Raw genomic sequence first — 21,875 nt, forward strand, 5'->3', positions numbered from 1 at the left:
GCACGGATCTCCTCTCCTCCCCTCGGGCTGACTTCCCTTTATCCGGCAAAATCCCTTATTTGGCACAGGCCAGGTCCCGAGGGTGCCGGATAAGGAAGGTTCAAACCTGCAATTGGATAGCTCTTTCAAATAGCCGGCACAGGCACAATGGGCCGAATGGCCTGCTTCTGTGCTGGGAGATTTTGTGATTACTTATATCAAAACAATTAACTGATAGCTTGGACAGCCGTGCAGCTATAACCAATGCTCCCTGTAAGCTGCACAGCCGCGCAGAGCTCTGCAGCTACCGTACATCTGGCTCACTGGTTTTTAAATATGAGAAATTGTGCATGCGCTGTATTTTGAATGGGCCGCGCATGCAAAAACAATTAAAGGGAACATTGGCGACAACCCAGCAAGGGCAGGTATCACTGGCCAATCTATGGCAATTTACACTGCCATCCTCTGCAAGAATGGTTGTACAAAAGCCAATGTTTGCCGCTCTGCACTTCTGCTCACAGACCTTCCCTTGATGTCAGGGGAAGGTGCAAGCAGGCCAGCAATGCAGATACGAGAACTCAAAACTGTCCCCTAGTCAGAATGGAATCGCAGCCCATTACGTCCATTAGCAGCGCAGCTCTCCCCCTTGGCTTAGTAAACAAAGCTGTTGTGTTCTGGATTCTCGCATCCAGAGGCACCTACACCGCCCCCTCTCCTTTTATGTTACAGCATAGCCCTCTGGAGGACGTGCTGTAATATAGATATGGTGTGACAGCAAGTCAAGGCATCCAACACTTTCCAAATATATCAAAAGAATTTGCCACTCTGCTATAATGTCAACTTTTAAAATACATTTACTTTTTGCAATCAATTCTCAGAAAGCAAAGTATAAAATAGTAGTACTGAAAGGAGACATTTTTGAATGGACTCACCTGTACTGACAACCCTGATTCAGAATACTACTGTAGTCTTCTGGAAGTTCAATTAATTGATTTCTTTCCCTTGGATACCTTTAAAACAAAACTTACTGTCAAGCAGCATAGCACTGGAAGGATATCATTTTAAACACACATTGACACAGCTTCGTTAGGAACCTTATACTGCTGCCATCATTCATCCTTCAGAGAGGGAGGATACCAAACATGGTCAGTCTACTTTCTTGCGGGTTCTTGTGAATGCCACAATACAGATGAGCGAGGGGTGCACCAGTCTTGCTAGTTTTTCAGCCTGACAATGAGGGTAGCTGATTTGAATAACTACAGCAGAAGCTTAATTCATCTCCTCCCGAGAGTCCACATCGCCAGCACCATACTCGCCCTTCATTTCCAACTCAAATGGTTTCAACAAGAGGAGATATTGAATATTATAGCGGAGACCAACTTTTCACCCAGAGTATGAGAATTGAATATTTTATATACACACAAATGACATGCAAATCAGAATGTGACATCAATGCTAAACATTAAACATGCATACATGTGTCCCAGGTCTACAAGAATGTCTTAACCATAATTCAGATCTGTTTAAGGTATTCACAAGTACAAAACTGTTCTCCGCAATTCACCTTCCTTTTCCTCCCCATTCTAATTCAGCCCCCATTGGCTTTCCTTTGTTTGAGTGATTCAAGACTGCTCCCAGGTGACCTAGCCATTACTATACTTGCACAAAACCCCATCCCCCAATAGGAATAACTGTGCGTCTCAAAGCAAGCAGTCTCGGTGTCTCATTAGATTTGTGCAAGGACCACTTTAGCTCAGCATTAGTTTGAAAAGAAGTGTGTTGCCAAGTTTCAACGAGGTCTAATTTTTCACTCCTACCCATCTGCACAAAGGTGAAACTGTAAACTGGGTAAGGAGCTAATGAGCACCATTTAGACTCCCCTGGTTATATCCTGCTACAGTTCTCATCCTCGTGTTCCAATCCCTCCACAGCCTCGCCCCCTCCTCTCTGTAACCTCCTCCTGCTCTACAACCCTCGGATCTCGGCTCGCCCCCTATTCTGGCCTCTTGTGCATTCCCAGTTTTCATTGTTCTACCATTGGCGGCTGTGCCTTCTGCTGTCCAGGTCACATTCCCTCTCTGACTCACCACCTCTCTCTCCTCCAAGATGCTCCTTAAAACCGACTACTTTGAGCTGTTTTTGGTTGCATGTTCCACTATCTGTGGCTCTATGTCAATTTATGTTTGACAACGATGTGAAGCGCCTTGGGACGTTTTACTGTGTTAAAGGTGCTATATAAATGCAAGTTGTCGCTGTTGACTTCAAACCTGACTCAATTTCTGTGTCAACAATGAGTAAAGATAAAAGAAAAAAAGGAGAAGAGCTGGAAGTCTCCAAACCCAGAAATGTCGATTGTCGCCTGAATAAACCGGGTTATGGTTTTTATGTGCGACCCTTTATCAGTGCTGCACATTTGCAGTTCTTTAGACAATGACTCTGCCTCAGTGAGCAGTCGCCGAAGAAAAAGGTGGAGAGAAAGAGGAAGATGAATGTGGCCAGATCAGAGGGGAATCATAAAGAACTCGAAACGTAAGATAATGAGGGGGCTTGACAAGGTGGATGCAGAGAGGATATTTCCACTCATAGGGGAAACTAAAACTAGGGGACATCGCCTCGGAATAAAGGAACGCCCATTTAAAACTGAGATGAGGAGCAACTTCTCAGAGGGTTGTAAATCTATGGAATTCTCTGCCCCAAAGAGCTGTGGAGGCTGGGTCGTTGAATATATTTAAGGCGGAGATACAGATTTTTGAGCGATAAGGGAATAAGGGGTTATGGAGAGCGGGCAGGGAAGTGGAGCTGAGTCCATGATCGGAATCGCCATGATCTTATTGAATGGTGGAGCAAGCTCGAGGGGCCAAATAGCCTCCTCCTGATCCTATTTCTTATGTTCTTAACTCAAATGGCAAGACTCACTAACCAGACTGTCGTTCTCTCTCCCTTGAGAAAGCTTTGCAGTGAAGAATCAGAGCACCACCTGCAATAAAACACAAGAATTTTAAACCAAGAAAGTCTTCAGGGAGCCAGCTTCAAAACTTTTTGACAGATGCTCACTGACGAGAAAAATGATTTATTTAGCGATAAAGCTGCAATGTGTGCTGGCAGGTGCTTATTTGTATGTGATCAGTGAAACAGGAAGTCTGTGGTACTTGAAACAAATGGGTCAATTAATGTTAGCTCCCAAGACCCAGTATGCCTGCTCCAACAGGATCACAATACCTCGGTTTATTCACAGAATACTGTAAATGAATCAGGACTGTACAGAATTTACTGTATAATAATCTGCACTAAAGATTTAATGTCATTTTGATACAAAATTAAATAAATCCTGGTGTGCAGGTAGTGACACACTTAATGAAGCCCCATCACCCCAAGATCCCTCCATAAAGATCCAACTATTAAGTGCAAGTTTAAAACCACATTAGTCTCGAAGACCATCCATGCAGCTAACAGTCACTACTTGCTCTCCACTCCTGCTCCACGTGACCACCCCAAGTTCATCCCACATCATCACTAACTTCTCTCCCATCTCCCTCATCAATCTCATCTCTCACACCATATCAACTTCCTGCTCCTTCAACAGCTGGAGTACTGCGTACAGTTTTGGTCTCCTTAATTGAGGGGGGATATACTTGCATTGGAGGCAGTTCAGGGAAGGTTCACTAGTTTGATTCCTGGGATGAAGGGGTTGTCTTATGAAGAAAGGCTGAGCAGTTGGGTCTATACTCATTGGAGTTCAGAAGAATGAGGTGTGATCTTATTGAAACATGATTCTGAGGGTGCTGGACAAGGTAGATGCAGAGAGGATGTTTACTCTCGTGGGGGAATCTAGAACTCGGGGGCATAGTTTCAGAATAAGGGGCCGCCCATTTAAAACGGAAATGAGAAGGAATTTTTTCTCTGAGGGTTGTGAATCTGTGGAATTCTCTGCCCCAGAGAGCTGTGGAGGCTGAGTCATTGAATATATTTAAGGCTAAGAAAGAGTTTTGAACGATAGGAGTGTGAAGAGTTATGGGGAGCGGGCGGGGAAGTGGAGCTGAGTCCATGACCAGATCAGCCATGATCTTACTGAATGGCGGAGCAGGCTCGAGGGACCAAATGGTCTTCTACTGTTCCTATTTCTTATGTTCTTATGATCCCTCCTCACCCAGCTCCTGACCACTCAATGCTCCTTCCTGGCACCACGAGTTATCTCAGCATCCACCTGCTCGGTTGCTTCCCATAGATTTACACAAGAGCTAAACTGAAGTGGCATGTTGGAGCTACCCAACACCACCTGCCGGGACAGGAGGCCAGTTTCTCCAATACTACGGAGCTCCCAATCTTGATTATGCTGCTATAGGGTGGAAGATAGAAACCAAGGCACCTTCCCGGGGCACGACACAGTGCCAAATTGGAGCAATATCAGCAACACTTGTCCTTGCAGCTGCAGAAGGTATATAGCCCGGGTCATGGGCAAGCTGGCTGAAGGATTATGGGGCCTCCAATCTGTTGATTAGGGAGAACACCCAGTCTTTATAGTGGTAGGAAGCTGCAGGAAGATTGGCCCGAGTTTTTTTTTGTTGAAAATGCATCAAAAAGGTGTTTATTTTTAGCAATGCAGCTCTCGGTTAAATTTATGAACTAGTTTTTAGCCCCCAATTCCCATTATGAGGCAACTACCAGATAATTCTGCTCCAATCCTGTATGGTCTTGTGTAACCCTTTCCACTGAATGTTAGAATCACAGAAATTTACAACACGGAAGGAGGCCATTTCGGCCCATCGTGTCCATGCCGGCCGACAAAGAACTATCCAGTCTAATCCCACTTTCCAGCTCTAGGTCCGTAGCCCTGTAGGTTACAGCTCTTCAGCTGCACATCCAAGTACTTTTTAAATGTAGTGCGGGTTTCTGCCTCTACCACCCTTTCAGGCAGTGAGTTCCAGACCCCCACCACTCTCTGGGTGAAAGACATTTTTCAACTTCCCTCTAATCCTTCTACCAATTACTTAAAATCTATGCCCCCTGGTTATTGATCCCTCTGCTAAGGGAAATATTTCCTTGATGTCCACTCTAACTAGACCCCTTGTAATTTTATACACCTCAATCAAGTCCCCCATCAGCCTCCTCTATTACAAAGAAAATAAACCCAGTCTATCCAATCTTTCCTCATAGCTAAAATTTTCCAGTCCCGGCAACTTCCTTGTAACCTCCTCTGTACTCTCTCTCGTGCAATCACATCCTTCCTGCAATGTGGTGACCAGAACTGTACACAGTACTCTAACTGTGGCCTAAATAGTACTATATACAGTTCAAGCATAACCTCCCTGCTTTTATATTCTCATCCTCATAGGCAGTCCCTCGGAGTCAAGGATGACTTGCTTCCACACTAAAAATGAGTGCTCAGGTGACCTACAGTCTCTGTCACAGGTAGGACAGACGGTGGTTGGAGGAACGGGAGGTTGGGGAGCCTGCTTCTTCCGCTGTCGACCCTTGGTTTCAGCTTGCCCTCGGCAAAGAGACTCGAGGTACTCAGCGCCTTCCTGGATGCTTTTCTTCCACTTTGGGCAGTCTTGGGCCAGGATATCAGTGTGGATGTTGCACTTTTTCCAAGGAGGCTTTAAGGGTGTCCTTCAAGCATCTCCTCTGCCTACCTGGGGCTTGCTTGCCATGTCGGAGCTCAGAGTAGAGCGCTGGTTTTGGGAGTCTCGTGTTGGGCATGCGGACGATGGGGCCCGCCCAATGAAGCTGATCGAGCATGGTCAATGCTGGGGATGTTGGCCTGAGCGAGAACAGACATTGGTTTGCCTATCCTGCTAATGGATTTGCAGGATCTTGCAGAGGCAGCGTTGGTGGTCCTTCTCTAGTGTTTTGAGGTGCCCGCTGCGCATAGTCCCATGTCTCAGCCATATAGGAGGGCAGGTATCATTACTGCTCTGTAGACCATGAGCTTGCTGTCAGGTTTGAGGTCCTGGTCTTCAAACACTTTCTTCCTCAGGCGACCGAAGACTGCACTGGCACACTGAAAGTGGTGTTGGTCCTCGTCATCGATGTCTGCTCTTGCTGACAGTTGGCTCCCGAGATATGGAAAATGGTCCACGTTATCTAAGGCCTCGTCGTAGATTTTGGTAACTGGGGGGGACAGTGTTGTGTGGCGGGGGCAGGTTGGTACAGGACCTTTGTCTTAAGGATGTTTAGTGTGAGGCCCATGCTCTCGTACACCTCGGTGAAGGTGTTGATGATGGCTTGGAGTGCGGCTCCGAGTGTGTGCAGACGCAGGTGTCGTCTGCGTACTGTAATTCGATCTGGCCTGGAGGCGGCAGAAGTTGAACCGATTCCAGTTTGTCCTATAATTTAGTTCCACTCCAGCCGAGGAATATATTCTATACCTCGGCTAATAAAGGAAAGTATCCCGTATTTCTTCTTAACCACCTTATCTACCTGGCCAGCTACCCTCAGGGATATGTGAACATGCACTCCAAGGTCCCTATGTTCCTTCTCAGTATCCAACCATTTATTGTGTATTCCCTTGCCTTGTTAGCCCTCCCCAAATACTTTACCTCACACTTCACTAGACATAACCAAAAGAGTTAAAATCCATTCTTTCTTTTGGATTTTTTTTAATGTGCTATAGTGACAGAAGATTTGACCACAGAAGCAGTACATACCTTTGTAATAAAGGGGACACTGTGTCCTTGTATTCATGGAAAAGCTTGAAAAGGTTAGTAGGCAAAGCCAGGTAATAACACAAGGCTTCAAAGTGCCCATCTAAGGAATCTAGGAAGAAAGCGAAGATTTGAATGAGGTGGGAACTTTTGTAGTTTACAAAAATAGCTGAAGCTTTTTGCAAGAGTTACTGGGCAAGGCCAGGTAGAGATTTTCACCAGCTTTATTTAACAAATGTTTGGCACAGCCTTGTAAAAACAAGCCTATAGCTACTGCTTATTAACACCATTTTAATTCCGACTCCAGGCATTTATGCTGCTAAATCTAGCTCCCTCATACCAGCAGATTTAGGAATACTGGGTCTGGGGCCAGAATTTGGCCAGCCTAACGCACGTTTTTTCGACGATATTTCGCTTTTTTTGTCTTAAGATACTTACCAAATTTGGCCAAAGGTAAAGAATGGCGGTTTTGAAATATCGCCGAAAAGCGGATCGTTAAACATAGAAATCCCCCAAAAATATGACCGTCGGGCGAACCCGTACTTGTGAAAAAACAACGCACGAGAAAAGCCTGCACTGCAGCCCCAGAAACGCCGGTAGGTGTGGAGACCTACAAAAACGGTAAGTTGAAGTTCTTATTTTTTAATTCTTTTTCAAAGATTCATTACCTAAGTGTATTGTGAATATTTCCAGATTTGTTATTTTTATATTTTTGCAATTTGTGTGTTTTCTCTCCCCTTCCACGACTGTATTTTTGGCGTTATCGGCCTCGGGCTAAAGTTAGTGAGGATCACGGTTTCCACCGCGAATCTTCCAGCAACGCCGATTTTTATCGATAGGCATATTTTGGGGCCAAATTTACCCCCTTATAAAATGTCAAAATTTTTATTCATTTTTTTCCCCCAAAAATAAAGTTAAAAACCAAATATCGACAGTTGGCCAATTTCTAGCCCCTTTGGAGTCTGGCTGTGGGATAACAGAACCAGATTTATCAGCATGAATGCTGGGAACTGGTTTGCAACCCTGCAATCTGAATTAAAACTGTCAGTATAAAAGCAATTAAAATAATGTACAATTTTACAGTAATGCATCCCCAAGAACAGCTACCCCACTACAACCATGATCATTTACATGGTACATAATACATCACAATCAGCAGATGTAACCTTTTATGACGGTGGGGTATTATTATTTAGACTATTTAACCTCCTCAGATGTCAGCCGTGGCTCAGTGAGTAGCACTCTCGCTGGAGTCAGGAGGTTGTGGGTTCAAGTCCCACTCTAGAAACCTGAGCATGTAAATCTAGGCTGACACTCCCAGTGCAGTGCTGAGGGAGCGCTGCACTGTCGGAGGTGCCGTCTTTCGCACAAGATGTTAAACCGAGGCCCCGTCTGCTCTCTCAAGTGGACATAAAAGATCCCATGGCACTATTTCGAAAAAGAGCAGGGGAGTTATCCCCGGTGACCTGGCCAATATTTATCCCTCAATCAACATAACAAAAAACTGATTCCCAAATTGCAACAGTGACTACACTCCAAAAGTACATAATTAGCTATAAAGCGCTTTGAGTCCGGTGGTTGTGAAAGGAACTATATATCACACACAGTGGTACCTCCTGCCTTACTATTGCTGCACACACCCCTTTCTCCTTGACCGTACTCCATCTTCGCCCCGCTCATTCAGCCACTAAACTGCTCTCCTCCACAACTTCATGCTCAGTTCCCTCCACATGCCACCATAACATAATCTTTCCCCTCGGCCATGCCTTTTGGCATAAGCCAAACCCTCTTCCTTTTACACAGAAATTCCGACATTGGAGCAGGCCATTCGGCCAGAGTCCATGTTGGTGTTTATCCTTCATACAAGGCTTCTTAATTCCATGATTTTCCTCTAATCTTTATTCTCCGTAAAATTAGTGTTGGGCTTTGCTTCAATCAACTCAAGTACTGCATTCCACAGTCTCTCAAACCTGTGTGTAAAACAGTCTCTCCTCATTCCTATCCTAAATCTTACATTGAATCTTCAAATGTTCCCTTGGTTCTTGGTTGCTCAACCACTGGAAACAGTCTTAAACACCTTTATCCAATCATCCCGTAACCTCCTCGTGTTGTAACAGAACAGCCCCAGTTTTTCACGTCTTTATTTGTATTATTAGTAGTCCCCATACCAGGCAGCGCCCTCGTGAACCTGCCCTGTACCCAATGTCCCATCTCTCTTATTGTAGTTGCGCGGTCCATTCAGATTTTCACACGCGTGCGATTTCTTCACTGTAAAAGCCGGTGAGCGGGACCTTCAGACCGCTGCACAGCTCAGTGGGAGCGTTGACTGTACCCTCTCTACAGCCTCAACATTCTTTGGACAGTGCGGAACCCAAAACTGCACAATCTTCCAACTGCGATCTTAAGGTTTTATGTTGATTTACCATTACATCCTGACTTTTATCTTCTGTACCTCTCGACATTAAACCCAGCATACCATTAGCTTTTTGTATGGCTTTATCCGCCTATGTTGCTGCTCTTAATGCCTTGTGAACCTAAACCCTTAAACTGCGCTCTTCCACATCACAGAACTTATCCCAAAGTATAATTACTACCTTTTTAAAAAAAACATTTAGCATCTCATTTATTGACACTGCAATGCATCTGCCACTTCTTTTGACAATTTCACCACCTTATCAATATCCCCATGCAGCTTCTGCTGGCCTTCAGTTACTTACTGTGCCTCCTATTTTCAGCATCTTGTTTAGTCCTCCTTATTGTGGCGCGCCATGTGTCATTTTACTGCATGGAAGGGTGGAGGGGGAACTATAGAAATAAAACTATATTTGTTCCCAATTCCATTTTGCAGTTCAGATGTAGAAAATGGATGCCATGGAGCAAGCTGAAAGATGCAATTCCACCCCGGGGTGCAGCTAATACTCAAAGGGCTTGATTGGGGCTCTCCAGAAAACCCAAGATGTTAAATCAAAACAGTAAAATGCTGGAAATGCACAGATCAGTCAGCAAGCAGAAAAACAGACTTTGATGGAGGGTGACTGATCTGTGGTACATTGCCACCTCCTCCAATTCTGGCCTCCTGCCAATTCTCTCTTTTCTTCGCTCCACCATTGGCGGCCGTGCCTTCAGCTGCCAAGGTCATAACCTCTGGAACTCCCTCCGGAACTCCCTCCCTAAACCTCCGCCTCTCCATCCTCCTTTAAGACTCTCCTTAAAACTGATCTCTTTGACCACACAGTTAGTCACCTGCCCTAATATCTCCTTATGTGGCTCGGTGTCAAATTTTGTTTGATAACGCTCCTGGAAAGTGCGTTGGACGGTTCACTATGTTGAAGGCGCTATATAAATGCAAGTTGTTTACTGCTTTGATTTTGGATTTCCTGGATTTTATTTGCTATCTCTGACTGAATACAATATTTATATAGCGCCTCTAACAGTGAAATGTCCCAAGGCACTTCACAGGAGTATTATGCGATAAAAAATTGACACTGAACCACACAAGTAGAAATAAGTGCAGGTGATGGTCACAGAGGTAGGTTTTAAGGAGTGTCTTGAAGGAGGAGAGAGAGGTAGAGAGGCGGAGAGGTTTAGGCAGGGAGTTCCAGAGCTTGGGGCCCAGGCAGCTGAAAGCACGGCCACCAATGGTCGAGCGATTATAATCAGGGATGCTCAGGAGGGCAGAATTAGAGGAGCGCAGATATCTCGGGGCGTTGTAGGGCTGTTAGGACATGGGCAGCCGAGTTTTGGATCACCTCTGGTCATTCCATCCACCAAAAGCCAATTGCATAAGCTAGACCTGTAATAGTTCCTCTTCACTTACCTTTCGAGAGCTCCTTGGGAGGTGACACTCCTAGCAAGTAGTTGAAGAACAAAGCCGAACAGCGAAGGAATGGAGTGATGCCACGCTTCACGCAGTTCCACAGGTACCAGCCATGGGGCTTACTTTCTAAAGATCTGTTAACAATTGCAAGTCATTTCAACATTGTATTTGGCCGGAGGAAGACAAAACACTTGCTTTGCAGAATTAAGACCTACACCACAAACCCTACTTAAGAACGAGCAAGCTTACTGCAATTCACATTAATACGATAATTAATTGCAGGAATGCTCAAAAACTATAGTTAGATTCTCCTCTCAAGTAAAATGAATGTAAAAAATAGAACATTTCTTTATTGACAGTATACTTGAAATAACAGTGCAATTGTGGCAAGCCTACTGCAATTCCCCAAGAGTCAAATAATGATGTGAGCAGACCAAGACTCAAGAAGAGTCCTTTGAACAGCCAAGAACTTCAAAATAAGAGAACAGAAAACTTGCATAAAGGAGCAGAACCGTGCACTTACTCTTGAATGAATTAAAAGGGAGGAGGGGAAGATAATTTTTACCAGAACACTGGGTGAAGCTCTGTTTCAAAGCAAAATAATTTTATTCTTCCCATGTATGCAACTTTCTTTCGCCCGATTTTGCAGAGGTTTCTGCCACAATATTCGGCAATTTAAACCTCAGGAAGCCAAGCTGTTCTCGAGCCTCTGCCAATGCAAAAATACAGTGTACGGCAACAAGCGAGGGCGTTTGCCCTAAAGTTTCTATCCCTCCTCAGTGGAAAACACTCAAAATCCATTCAGCATCTGCACTGAGAAAGTTGGGAGCTATATGTGTGGCAATATGATGGAACAAAGGAGATTCGGAGCTAGAGATTTTTCTTATTCGCTCATGGGACATGCGTGTTGCTGGCAAGGTCAGCATTTATTTCCCATCTCCAATTGCCCTCAAGATGGTGGTGAGCCACCTTCTTGAATCGCTACAGTCCATGTGGTGAAGGTGCTGTTAGGGAGGGTGTTCTAGGATTTTGACCCAGCGACAATGAAGGAACAGCGATATATGTCCAAGTCAGGATTGAGACACACTCGGGAACTTGCATGTGATAGTATTGCCACGCGCCTGCTGCCCTTGTCCTTATATGTAGAGGTTGCGGGTTTGGGAGGTACTGTCAAAGAGGCCTTGGCGAGTTGCTGCAGTGCATCTTGTACCTGGGACACACTGCAGCCACGGTGCATTGGTGGTGGAGGGAGTGAATGTTTAAGATGATGGATGGGGTCCCGATCAAGCAGCTGCTTTGTGGTGGATAGTGCCGAGCTTCTGAGTGATGATGTGGCAAGATGATGGAACAAAGGAGATTGGGAGCGAGAGATGTGGCAAGATGATGGAATGGAGCTAGATCATAGAATCTGAGCGCAGGGGGAGGAGATTCAGCCCATCCAGCTGTGCAGGTTCTCCAAAAGCAGCATCCAATCCATACCCCTTAAAAGAAAGCTTTCTAAATATTTACCCACTCCTTTTTAAAAATGATAATGGATTGCGCTTCCACTATTGGTTTCTGGTAGAGATGCCATGTGCTCATCGATGATCTTAAATTTATACCCCGATCACTAACTCATTGACTAGTGGAAATAGTTTATTTCAACTACTCGTGTGGAAAACTGATGGAAGACCAAGGTGGAGTTAGATGTCTACTACTCTGTACCATCCTCCACATTTACTGGGGGAAAATAAACACTAACTGGCAAGATCACAATTCCATTGACTATGTATATTATAGATTGAAGCTCCTGGGACATAGTGGTGGTGGACACACAAGCAGTGCATATGATTTAGTACCGAGGTTGGCTGCTAAATTAGCTCACCTTGGAATATCACGAGTTATCAGGAACTAGAAGTCACATTACCACAAACATTTTTATCTGCTGTTGCATACCTGCTCGTGTATTCTCGAAGAGTTTCGTACAACTCTGTTGCTGAATGGGTCTCCTCACTTTCCTCTCCATCCTGCTCCATAGGACAGTCTGTTCAGGAATAATGCATTTTATAATGGCACCTTGAATTGTGACATTGTATATCATTAGGTAATGAGTCATTCCTTATTAGAAAGTGGGTTAGTGTTGAGACTGCACTATTTTAGTATCACTGACTTGGAGGAATACGCCAGGGAACACTCTCTAAAGAGCTTGTTACTATATATAAAAATAGAAATTTATTTTGGGTTGCAAATAGCTATCCCATGTGTTGGACCAACTAATACCACAGGACTTGTTTGAGATTTTCAAAATGCTAGACACTCAAAGATAACACTATTAATTTATTTAACCCAGTCGGTAAGACTTGCCACCAAGCGATGAGATAAATGACGAGTTAATCTGTTTTTTGTTGGTGCTGGTTGAGGAAGGACAGTTGGCCATGACACTGGGAAAAGTCCCTCCTCTTCAGACATTGAATGGGATCCTTTACAATCACTTCTCTAAGTAGATGAGGAAAGGAGATTACAATACTCTCCCCAACTTCAGCACGGGCTGTTACTCAGACAACCATACACTCCCCCTTTCGTCCCCTGAACCCAATGGTATAATGATCAACACGAGATTTTTCATAAGGCACCAAAGCCATGGCACTTACAAGAGCTGCAGTGCTTCAAAATATGAACGTTAATGACTGCTACTGTGCTCAGAACAGGCCTTAGAGATCTGGAGAACGCCAGGGCCTTGCCAAGCTTCACCTTTCATTCTTAGGCAGCCAATCGGGAGATCACGGTGATAAGGTTCACCAGAAATGGGATTTCAGCCTTTCCTCAAATGCTCCTTTAACTCAGCTCAGTATTTCTTGGAAGCCAGAGAAACTAATCCATAGAATCATATAGCGTAGGAGGCCATGAAGCCCATTGTGCATGTGCCGGCTCTTTGAAAAAGCTCCCCAAACAGTCCCACTTCCACGCCCTTTCCCCAAGAATCCTGCAACATTTTCTTCATTGTGTGTGTACGGGCGAATAGATGCGGAGGTAATTCTTTATTACAATACTTCCATTTTTGTGCATACCAAAATGTAGCTTATATTGACTTGCGACGAGTCTGAGTGCTCACCTGTTGTTGAGGTAAAAAGTATCTGTACAATGTGTGCCACTGTAACCAGGTGGAAGAGGTAGAGGTTGTTGAACGCACAGCTGATGTCCGAGGGCTGCAGCTCAACAGTGTCTTCCCAGTACAACGAAGGAAACGCTAAAACTAGACTCACCTGGAGAAAAAAAAAAAATCAGATGCAACAATACTGAAGAATTAAACTGCAAATACAACATGCACAAGACAAACTCATCATCAATCACACAAATCAAGCACACAATGGCCCAGAAATTGCGGTTGGAGGCCTCCGACTAAATTTCTTTATTTACGAAAGTATCCGGTGGTCCGGAGGTACGTAGACTTCGAACATAAGAACATAAATAGGAACAGGAGTAGGCCATTTAACTCCTCGAGCCTGCTCTGCCATTCAATAAGATCATGGCTGATCTGATCATGGACTCAACTCCACTTCCCTGCCCACTTCCCATAACCCTTCACTCCCTTATCGCTCAAAAATCTGTCCATCTCCTTCTTAAATATATTCAATGAGCCTCCACAGCTCTCTGGTGCAGAGAAATCCACAGATTTATAACCCTCAGAAGAAATTGCTCCTCATCTCAGTTATAAATGGGTGACCCCTTATTCTGAAACTATTCCCCCTAGTTCTAGATTTCCCCCACGAGGGAAACATCCTCTCTGCATTTACCTTGTCGAGCCCCCTCCATGTCTTATATGTTTCAATAAGGTCACCTCTCATTCTTCTAAACTCCAATGAGTATAGGCCCAACCTGCTCAACCTTTCTTCCATAAGTCAACCGCTTCATCTCTGGAATCAACCTATTGAAGCTTCTCTGAACAGCCTCCAATGCAAGTATATCCCTCCTTAAATACGGAAACTAAAACTGTACGCAGTACTCGAGGTGTGGTCTAGCCAATACCCTGTACAGTTGTAGCAGGACTTCTCTGCTTTTATACTCCATCTCCCTTGCAATAAAGGCCAATAGTCCATTTCCATTCCTAATTACTTGCTATACCTGCATACTAACTTTTTGTGATTCATGTTCAAGGACCCCCAGGTCTCTCTGTACTGCAGCATTTTTCTAATTTCTCTCTATTTAAATAATAATTTGCTTTTTTATTTTTGCTGCCAAAGTGGATGAGCTCACACTTTCCCACATTATATTCCATCTGCCAAATTGTTGCCCACTCACTTAGCCTGTCTATATCCCTTTGCAGATTTTTTGTGTCCTCCTCACAATTTGCTTTCCCTCATATCTTTGTATCATCAGCAAGCTTGGCTACATTACACTCGGTCCCTTCATTCAAATCATTAATATAGATTGTAAATAGTTGAGGCCCCAGCATTGATCCCTGTAGCACCCCACTAGTTACTAGTTACTAATGACCTGTTTATCCCGACTCTCTGATCTTGGTTAGTTAGCCAATCTGCTATCCATGCTAATATATTATCTCCAACCCGGTGAGATTTTATTTTGTGCAGTAACCCTTTATGTGGCACGTTATCGAATGCCTTATAGAAATCCAAATACTTGTGCTCTGAGGCCTCCTTTCACAGTGCAGCCCTGCAGGAGCCCATGTATTCCAGGAGCGTAAGCACAACCTGGGATCATGTGGGCCTGGACCACCAATGAACAGAACAGGGAGTATTTTCATTGATAATAATGGTGAATTCTGTTTCTACGATCAATGAGAATAGCCCCCAAAACACAAACACAATAAATAAAAAAAACACCTCACATATTTAAAATTAAATGTTTTAGACAAAAATTATTTTTGAATTTTAATATATGTTTTAATAGGTGTAAACAAACTTCTTAATGGACAGGGTTCTTAATATAAAAAATTAGTGATAAAATTACATTTTATACGCCTGCTTCTACTAGGCATAAGAGTTTGAAGGACATTCGCTGGGCAGCAGTTGGGCAAATAGCCCAAAGCTCCGCCCGCGAAGGTCCTTCTCCCGGGGATGCAGCGATCTGTCAAAAGACATTGACAGTTTGCAAATGATGGTTTTCTGTGCATGCACAATGTGCGCCGAGAACCGGCACTTGCGAGGCCTCCTCCAGAGAGGCCGCAATTTACGGCTGAGTTACTGTGGGACAAGTGGGCAGTAAATGCAATTAAAAATGGGCTTCAGCCACTGACATCTTTAAAAGGAACCCTGTAGTCTCTGTAACTAGGATTTGGGAAGGGGAGGAGGGGGAAATGATCTGACCTCCTTTGCTGGATCCACTGCCTGCGTTCCTAAATTAATTAGGTCAAAAGTTGCTTGGCGGCAAGGGCAAGTCTACAGACTGGGGAAAATAAATGCATTATCAGCACAGTTCTCCTCTTCAACACTTGAGATGAAAGACTTGTGACTTTGTTCTACAGCAGTTGAATGTAGATCAGTTCTGAGCCGACATCTGGGCTGCATGAAATGGACAGAACTTTCCAAACACCCATGAACATTGGCACATCGCGAAGACCCACCAAAATCTACTTTATCCAAAAGCCTCGTCACGTAACGAACTAAGAAACAGGTTGCAGACTGATTCTATCTTACAAAAGAATATAAGAACATAAATAGGAGCAGTAGTAGGCCATTTGGCCTCTCAAGCCTGTTCTGCCATTCAATTAGATCATGGCTGATCTGGATCTTAATTTCATTTCCCTGCCGTTGCTCCATAGCCCTTAATACCCTTACCTAACAAAACTATCAATCTCAGTCTAGACATTTTCAATTGAGCCCCAGACTCGACAGGTTTTTGGGAGATAGACTTCCACTACCCTTGATGTGAAGAAGTGCAGCCTGACATGATTCAAATTCACAAAATCTACAGTACAACTGATATTAAAATTAAAAAATCAATTTGTTTAAATAATCTTCTCCAATACTGCAAAGAATAAAGTCCATAAACATACCAAGAGGTGGAAGAAGTCAATATCCAGAATTGACCGAGTGTCTTCAACATCCAGGTGGGGCACAAAAACTAGGATACAAAATGCAAACCATATTATTTACAAATGCTTTTGTTGGCCAATGCGAGTGGTTGATTATCAGAATGATCTTGAACGAGCTTAATTGAATTATTTGGAGTTACTTTCAACAAGCTAACTCAAATGATAAAAGTTCAGCAAAATTGAAAACACTACACCAAAATAACAAGTTTCAACATTGGATGTCTGCACACACAAAGCCACATTTATACCGATGGTTAAATGTTACCGCAAATTCCAATCTCCATTTGCTAATTCCGCTTTCCACTTCTGAATCTGCATCAGCATATAAATGGCCAGTTAAATTATTGGTGGTGCTTGTTGAGGAAGGAACATTGGCCAAGACACAGAACTCCCTCCTCTTCAAACAGTGTCATGGGATCTTTTACAATCACTTGAATAACCAGATTTAATGCCTCATCCAGCACCGCTGACAATGCAGCACTCGCTCTGAATGACACTGGAGTTTCAGGTTGGATTACAGCTCAAATCCTAAATTGGGGCTTGAACTGTCAACCTCCGACCCCAACGGCCTCGCTGACACGAGATGAACGGAGTTATCAGCAGAAACGGAAAACACCAGTTTTTCAGCCTGCTGAGACAATGATGAAGATTGGACGTCAGGGAGGTATATAAAAGTGATACTACGTCACTTCAATTACAACAACTTGTATTTATATAGCGCCTTTAACGTAGTAAAACATCCCAAGACACTTAACCATAACAGTAAGCCAAGGGGATACAGGCTCAAGATTTTGGACTGCTACCAGAAGGCTCAAAAGTGAAGCACTAAGACTGCCTGACGTCATGAAAGACTCTGTATAAATGAAAGTTTTTCATTTATACAGAGCCATGAGGAACTTGGTCGAAAGCTCATTTCACATGGATCGCTCAAAGACATGGAGGGCACCTTTAGCCCATCTGACCGGCCTGGAATCAAACCTATCCCTTCATCCAAACCCCTCCCCGCCATTTTACTTTAAGCAGTTAATTTCTATGAAATCAATGTGTTCAACAAAGGAAGAGGTTACTGTGGTGATTTGCATCAGTATCACCTTTACGCACTGAAAATGATGATAAGTCTTTATGCAAAACAGATCCTGCCCTTTCACAATGAGAGGATATGTAAAGAATCCTTGCTAAAATCATAAGCATAGTGTGAATTTTTGGGGGATTTCCCCATCATTTGGTTTGCTTCGACTCTACTTATTCCCAAGATCGTTACCAACTCATGGTTCAAAACTAAATTCAGTTCCATGTTGCAACTAAGCATTCTGCATAGTTAGCTGCCCAGCAAGTGCCCGTACTTACCAGACAGTAAGCGGGTCAGGTGCTTCTGGATAACTTTGGGCGACGCCACCACTCTCTGAGAAGCAGCAAACTGTAGAACTGCTTTCAGGCTAAAACCCTACAATTAGAAATAACCGGTCACTGCTCAGAATAAGCTCTTCATCAGCAACACATCATTTTCTGAAGATACAGACCTAGGGAATAAAAAGCCCAGCTTACTCTAGGAGCAGATTGAAGATGAAATGCCAAATCTTCTTATGGAGGCTGAAAGAATGGAAGAGAAAGCCAGCACGGATTTGTTAAAGGCAAATCGTGTTTACCGAACTGAGTTTTTTTGATGAGGTAACAGAGAGGGTTGATGAGGTTAATGCGGTTGATGGACTTCCAAAAGGCATTTGATAAAGTGCCACAAAATAGGCTTGCCAGCAAAGTTGAAGCCCCTGAAATAAAAGGGACAGCGACCGCATGGATACGGGATTGGCCAAGTGACAGGAAACAGAGAGTAGTGGTGAATGGTTGTTTTTCGGACTGGAGGAAGGTATACAGTGGTGTTCCCCAGGGGTCGGTACTGGGACCACTGCTTTTCTTGATATATATTAATGACTTGGATGTGGGTGTAGAGAGCACAATTTCAAAATTTGCAGATGACACAAAACTTGGAAGTATAGTGAACAGTGAGGAAGATAGTGATAGACTTCAGGAGAACATAGACAGGCTGGTAGAATGGGCGAACATGTGGCAGATAAAGTTTAATGCAGAAAAGTGCAAAGTGATACATTTTGGTAGCAAGAACGAGGAGAGGCAATAGAAACGAAAGGGTACAATTCTAAAGGGGGTGCATGAACAGAGAGACCTGGGGGTGTATGCGCACAAATCATTGAAGGTGGCAGGGCAGGTTGAGATAACAGTTAAAAATGCATACGGGATCCTGGGCTTCATAAACAGAGGCATAGAAGTTATGATGAACTTGAATAAAACATTGATCTGACCTCAACTGGAGTATTGTCCCAATCTGGGCCCCGCACTTTAGGAAGGATGTGAAGGCCTTAGAGAGGGTGCAGAAAAGATTTACGAGAATGGTTCCAGGGATGAGGGACTTCAGTTACGTGGATAGACTGGAGAAGCTGGGGTTGTTCTCCTTAGAGCAGAGAAGATTGAGAGGAGATTTGATCGAGGTGTTCAAAATCATGTGGGGTCTGGACAGAGTAGAGAAACTGTTCCCCCTGGTTTAAGGGTCAAGAACCAGAGGACACAGATTTAAGGCGATTGGCGAAAGAACCAAAGGCGACATGAGGAAAAACTTTTTTACGCAGCGAGTGGTTAGGATCTGGAATGCGCTGCCTGAAAGGGTGGCGGAGGCAGATTGAATCGTGGCTTTCAAAAACGAGAATTAGATAAGTACCTAAAGGAAAAACATTTGCAGGGCTCCAGGGAAAGGGCAGGGGAGTGGGACTGACTGAGGTGCTCGTGCAGAGAGCCAGCATGGGCCCGACGGGCTGAATGGTTACAGCACGGAAGGCGGCCATTCTATGATTCTAGTAAGCGAGTACTTTGCCTCGTTTTCACAGAAAAGTGTGATAGTGGTAGGGTACGAGGAGGAGATGGAGTAATTAGAAAATTATAGGTAAAGACGCAGTACTAAAAATGGTTGAACTAAATGCACTGGGTCCTGATGGCAAGCATTCCAGAATGCTGAGGGAAGCTCACGAGCACAGGTTCTGACCACACTCTAAGCATCCTAGCACAAACATCCCTGAACGTGGAAGTTGTACCAGAGGACTAGAGGATTACCAATGTAATATAGCATTGTTCAAAAAGAAAGATGAATAAGGTTGATGATAAACCAGTCAGCCCAACATCGGAGGTCATAACTTGTATTTATATAGCACCTTTAACATAGTGACACGTCCCAAGGTGCTTCACAGGAGTATTATGCAATAAAAATTTGACACTAAGCCACATAAGTAGAAATTAGCGCAGGTTGGTCACAGAGGGATGTTTTAAGGAGCGTCTTGAAGGAGGAAAGAGAGGTAGAGAAGCGGAGAGGTAGAGAAGCGGAGAGGTTTAGGGAGGGAGTTTCAGAGCTTAGGGCCTAGGCAACAGAAGGCACAGCCACCAATGGTTGAGCGATTATAATCAGGAATGCACAGGAGGGCAGAATTAGAGGAGCATAGACATCGCGGGGGTTTATGGGGCTGGTGGAGATTACAGATAGGGAGGGGCGAGATCATTGAGGGATTTGTAAACAAGGATGAGAATTTTGAAATCGAAGTGTTGCTTAACCGGGAGCCAATATAGGTCAGCTAGCATAGGGATAATGGGTGAGCGGGAGTTGGTGTGAGTTAGGGCACGGGCAGCCGAGTTTTGGATCACCTCTAGTTTAAGTAGAGGCTAGGGAAAGGATTCAAAATGGACTCAATGAGGTGATACCAGGGATGAAGGACAGACTGGAGAAACATCAGTTAAAACATTTGTTTATAAAAGAACTTCAGTACTGATAGCAGAGAGCAGCCATTCTACCTGTCTGTCTGGCAACGATCCGAACAATACCTTGTCCTCATCATTAAGTATATTCTCTGCAGGAGGGGGAAAGTAATGTTAAAAGTGGGAATAACTGATTTGTTTACAACCATATATTGATCAATGTATATCAATAAACTTGTCAACGATTGTCTATCAATAAGGATTCACTCAGGTAGACAGAAACTATTTCGCCTGGCGTGGGGGTCCAGAACACGGGGCAAGACCTTAAAATTAGATCTTGGCCGTTTGGGGTGATATCAGGAAACACCTCTTCACTCAAAGGGTAGTGGAATTCTGGAACTCTGCCCCAAAAAGCTGTGGGAAATTGAAAAGTTCAAAACTGAAATCGATAGATTTTGGTTGGGCCAGTGTATTAAGCAAAGTGGGTCGATGGAGATAGGGTGCAGATCTGGCATTATCTAACTGAATTGTGGAACATGCTCGAGGGGCTAGCTAGCCTACTCCTGTTCCTATGTTCCTTTAAGCCACGGAGTTTGATTTTTTTAACATTTCCATTCATATGTAGCATCAAAGTACTATGGTCTGAAGGTGAGGCTGAAGAGGTTATGGGTGACACTATTTGTTGGGGAGAAAGAGAATGAGAGAGTGAGAACAATTGCATGAATTCAAATAGTGTTCCATTGTGGATAGACTGCGGGGGGTGTTGAAATCTGGCCTCTATCAAAACCTAGTCCAATGTCCCTATTCATATGTTGGCCAAGGCACAGTGCCTGTTTAATGATATCCAGCTTTCAAGAAAAGCTCAATGTAAATGGCGGCCGAGCTTGGGATCCAAACATATCTCCAGAGTGGATCAATGGTTTGTTCTACAAGGCTATCGCAGGACTTCAAATATGTACAGGTTGAACCTCCCTTATCCGTGACTCCCTTATCTGGCACCACCCCTCGTCCGGCATGATTCCAGTGGCCGGGGGCGCAAGAGCAGAACGCGACCGGCCCCACCTCGACTTTGGGGCCGCGCCAACACTCAGCCCGCGCCAAACTCCCCTCGCCCACCTCCTCTCTCCGACCCTCCGCCCCTCGGGCTGACCTCTCCTCATCCGGCAAAATCCTTTATTTGGCACAGGCCAGGTCCAGAGGATGCCGGATAGGGAGGTTCAAACCTCATGTTCCTGCTTCCTGTGTTGTCTGAGGAACATTTAGCATTAGCTGCAGAGGAGAGATGAGTAGGAGAGTGGGGACTAATTGGATTGCTCATTCACAGAGCTGGCACAGACACATGATGGGCCAAAAGACTGCCTCCTGTGCTGTATGATCCTATGAACTTGCGCTCAGTGCCACAGAACCAGGAGAGATACTGGTTCCAGTTCTACTGTTCCTGGACCCCCATCTGAGCTGCGATGAGCGGGGAGCTTTATGAGCAAAGGCTGCGGCATCTTAAACAGCTCAAGAAGGGGTTTGGGCAAGAGAAAAACAATTGAAGGTGGAAATCTTGCCTGGATGGTCTCGGTCAGCCGCACATCTGCTCATGATAACTACAGCACTTAGGACATAGAAATAAAAGGCAAAGCGGCCTTTCAGCCCCTCAAACATG

The 21,875-nt window shown here is 44.3% G+C and overlaps 1 protein-coding gene across 2 annotated transcripts in view; it reads right to left on the bottom strand.

The window, feature by feature from the left end:
* Positions 1 to 21,875, bottom strand: part of ubr1 (ubiquitin protein ligase E3 component n-recognin 1) — a 171,852-nt gene that overhangs the window by 10,802 nt on the left and 139,175 nt on the right. For both annotated transcript variants that reach the window (XR_011593045.1, XM_070878717.1), the window contains exons 36-44: positions 20,318 to 20,373; positions 17,819 to 17,915; positions 16,433 to 16,500; positions 13,532 to 13,682; positions 12,376 to 12,463; positions 10,441 to 10,574; positions 6,627 to 6,735; positions 2,900 to 2,956; positions 912 to 989 (exon numbers count right to left, since the gene is read on the bottom strand). Coding sequence is in view for 1 of the 2 variants with exons in the window: in XM_070878717.1 (XP_070734818.1) it covers positions 912 to 989; positions 2,900 to 2,956; positions 6,627 to 6,735; positions 10,441 to 10,574; positions 12,376 to 12,463; positions 13,532 to 13,682; positions 16,433 to 16,500; positions 17,819 to 17,915; positions 20,318 to 20,373 (838 nt within the window). In the remaining variant the exon portion in view is untranslated. The remainder of the gene's footprint in view (positions 1 to 911; positions 990 to 2,899; positions 2,957 to 6,626; positions 6,736 to 10,440; positions 10,575 to 12,375; positions 12,464 to 13,531; positions 13,683 to 16,432; positions 16,501 to 17,818; positions 17,916 to 20,317; positions 20,374 to 21,875) is intronic.

Source organism: Pristiophorus japonicus, chromosome 4 (assembly GCF_044704955.1).
Source record: "Pristiophorus japonicus isolate sPriJap1 chromosome 4, sPriJap1.hap1, whole genome shotgun sequence".
NCBI classification, from domain to species: Eukaryota; Metazoa; Chordata; class Chondrichthyes; family Pristiophoridae; genus Pristiophorus; species Pristiophorus japonicus.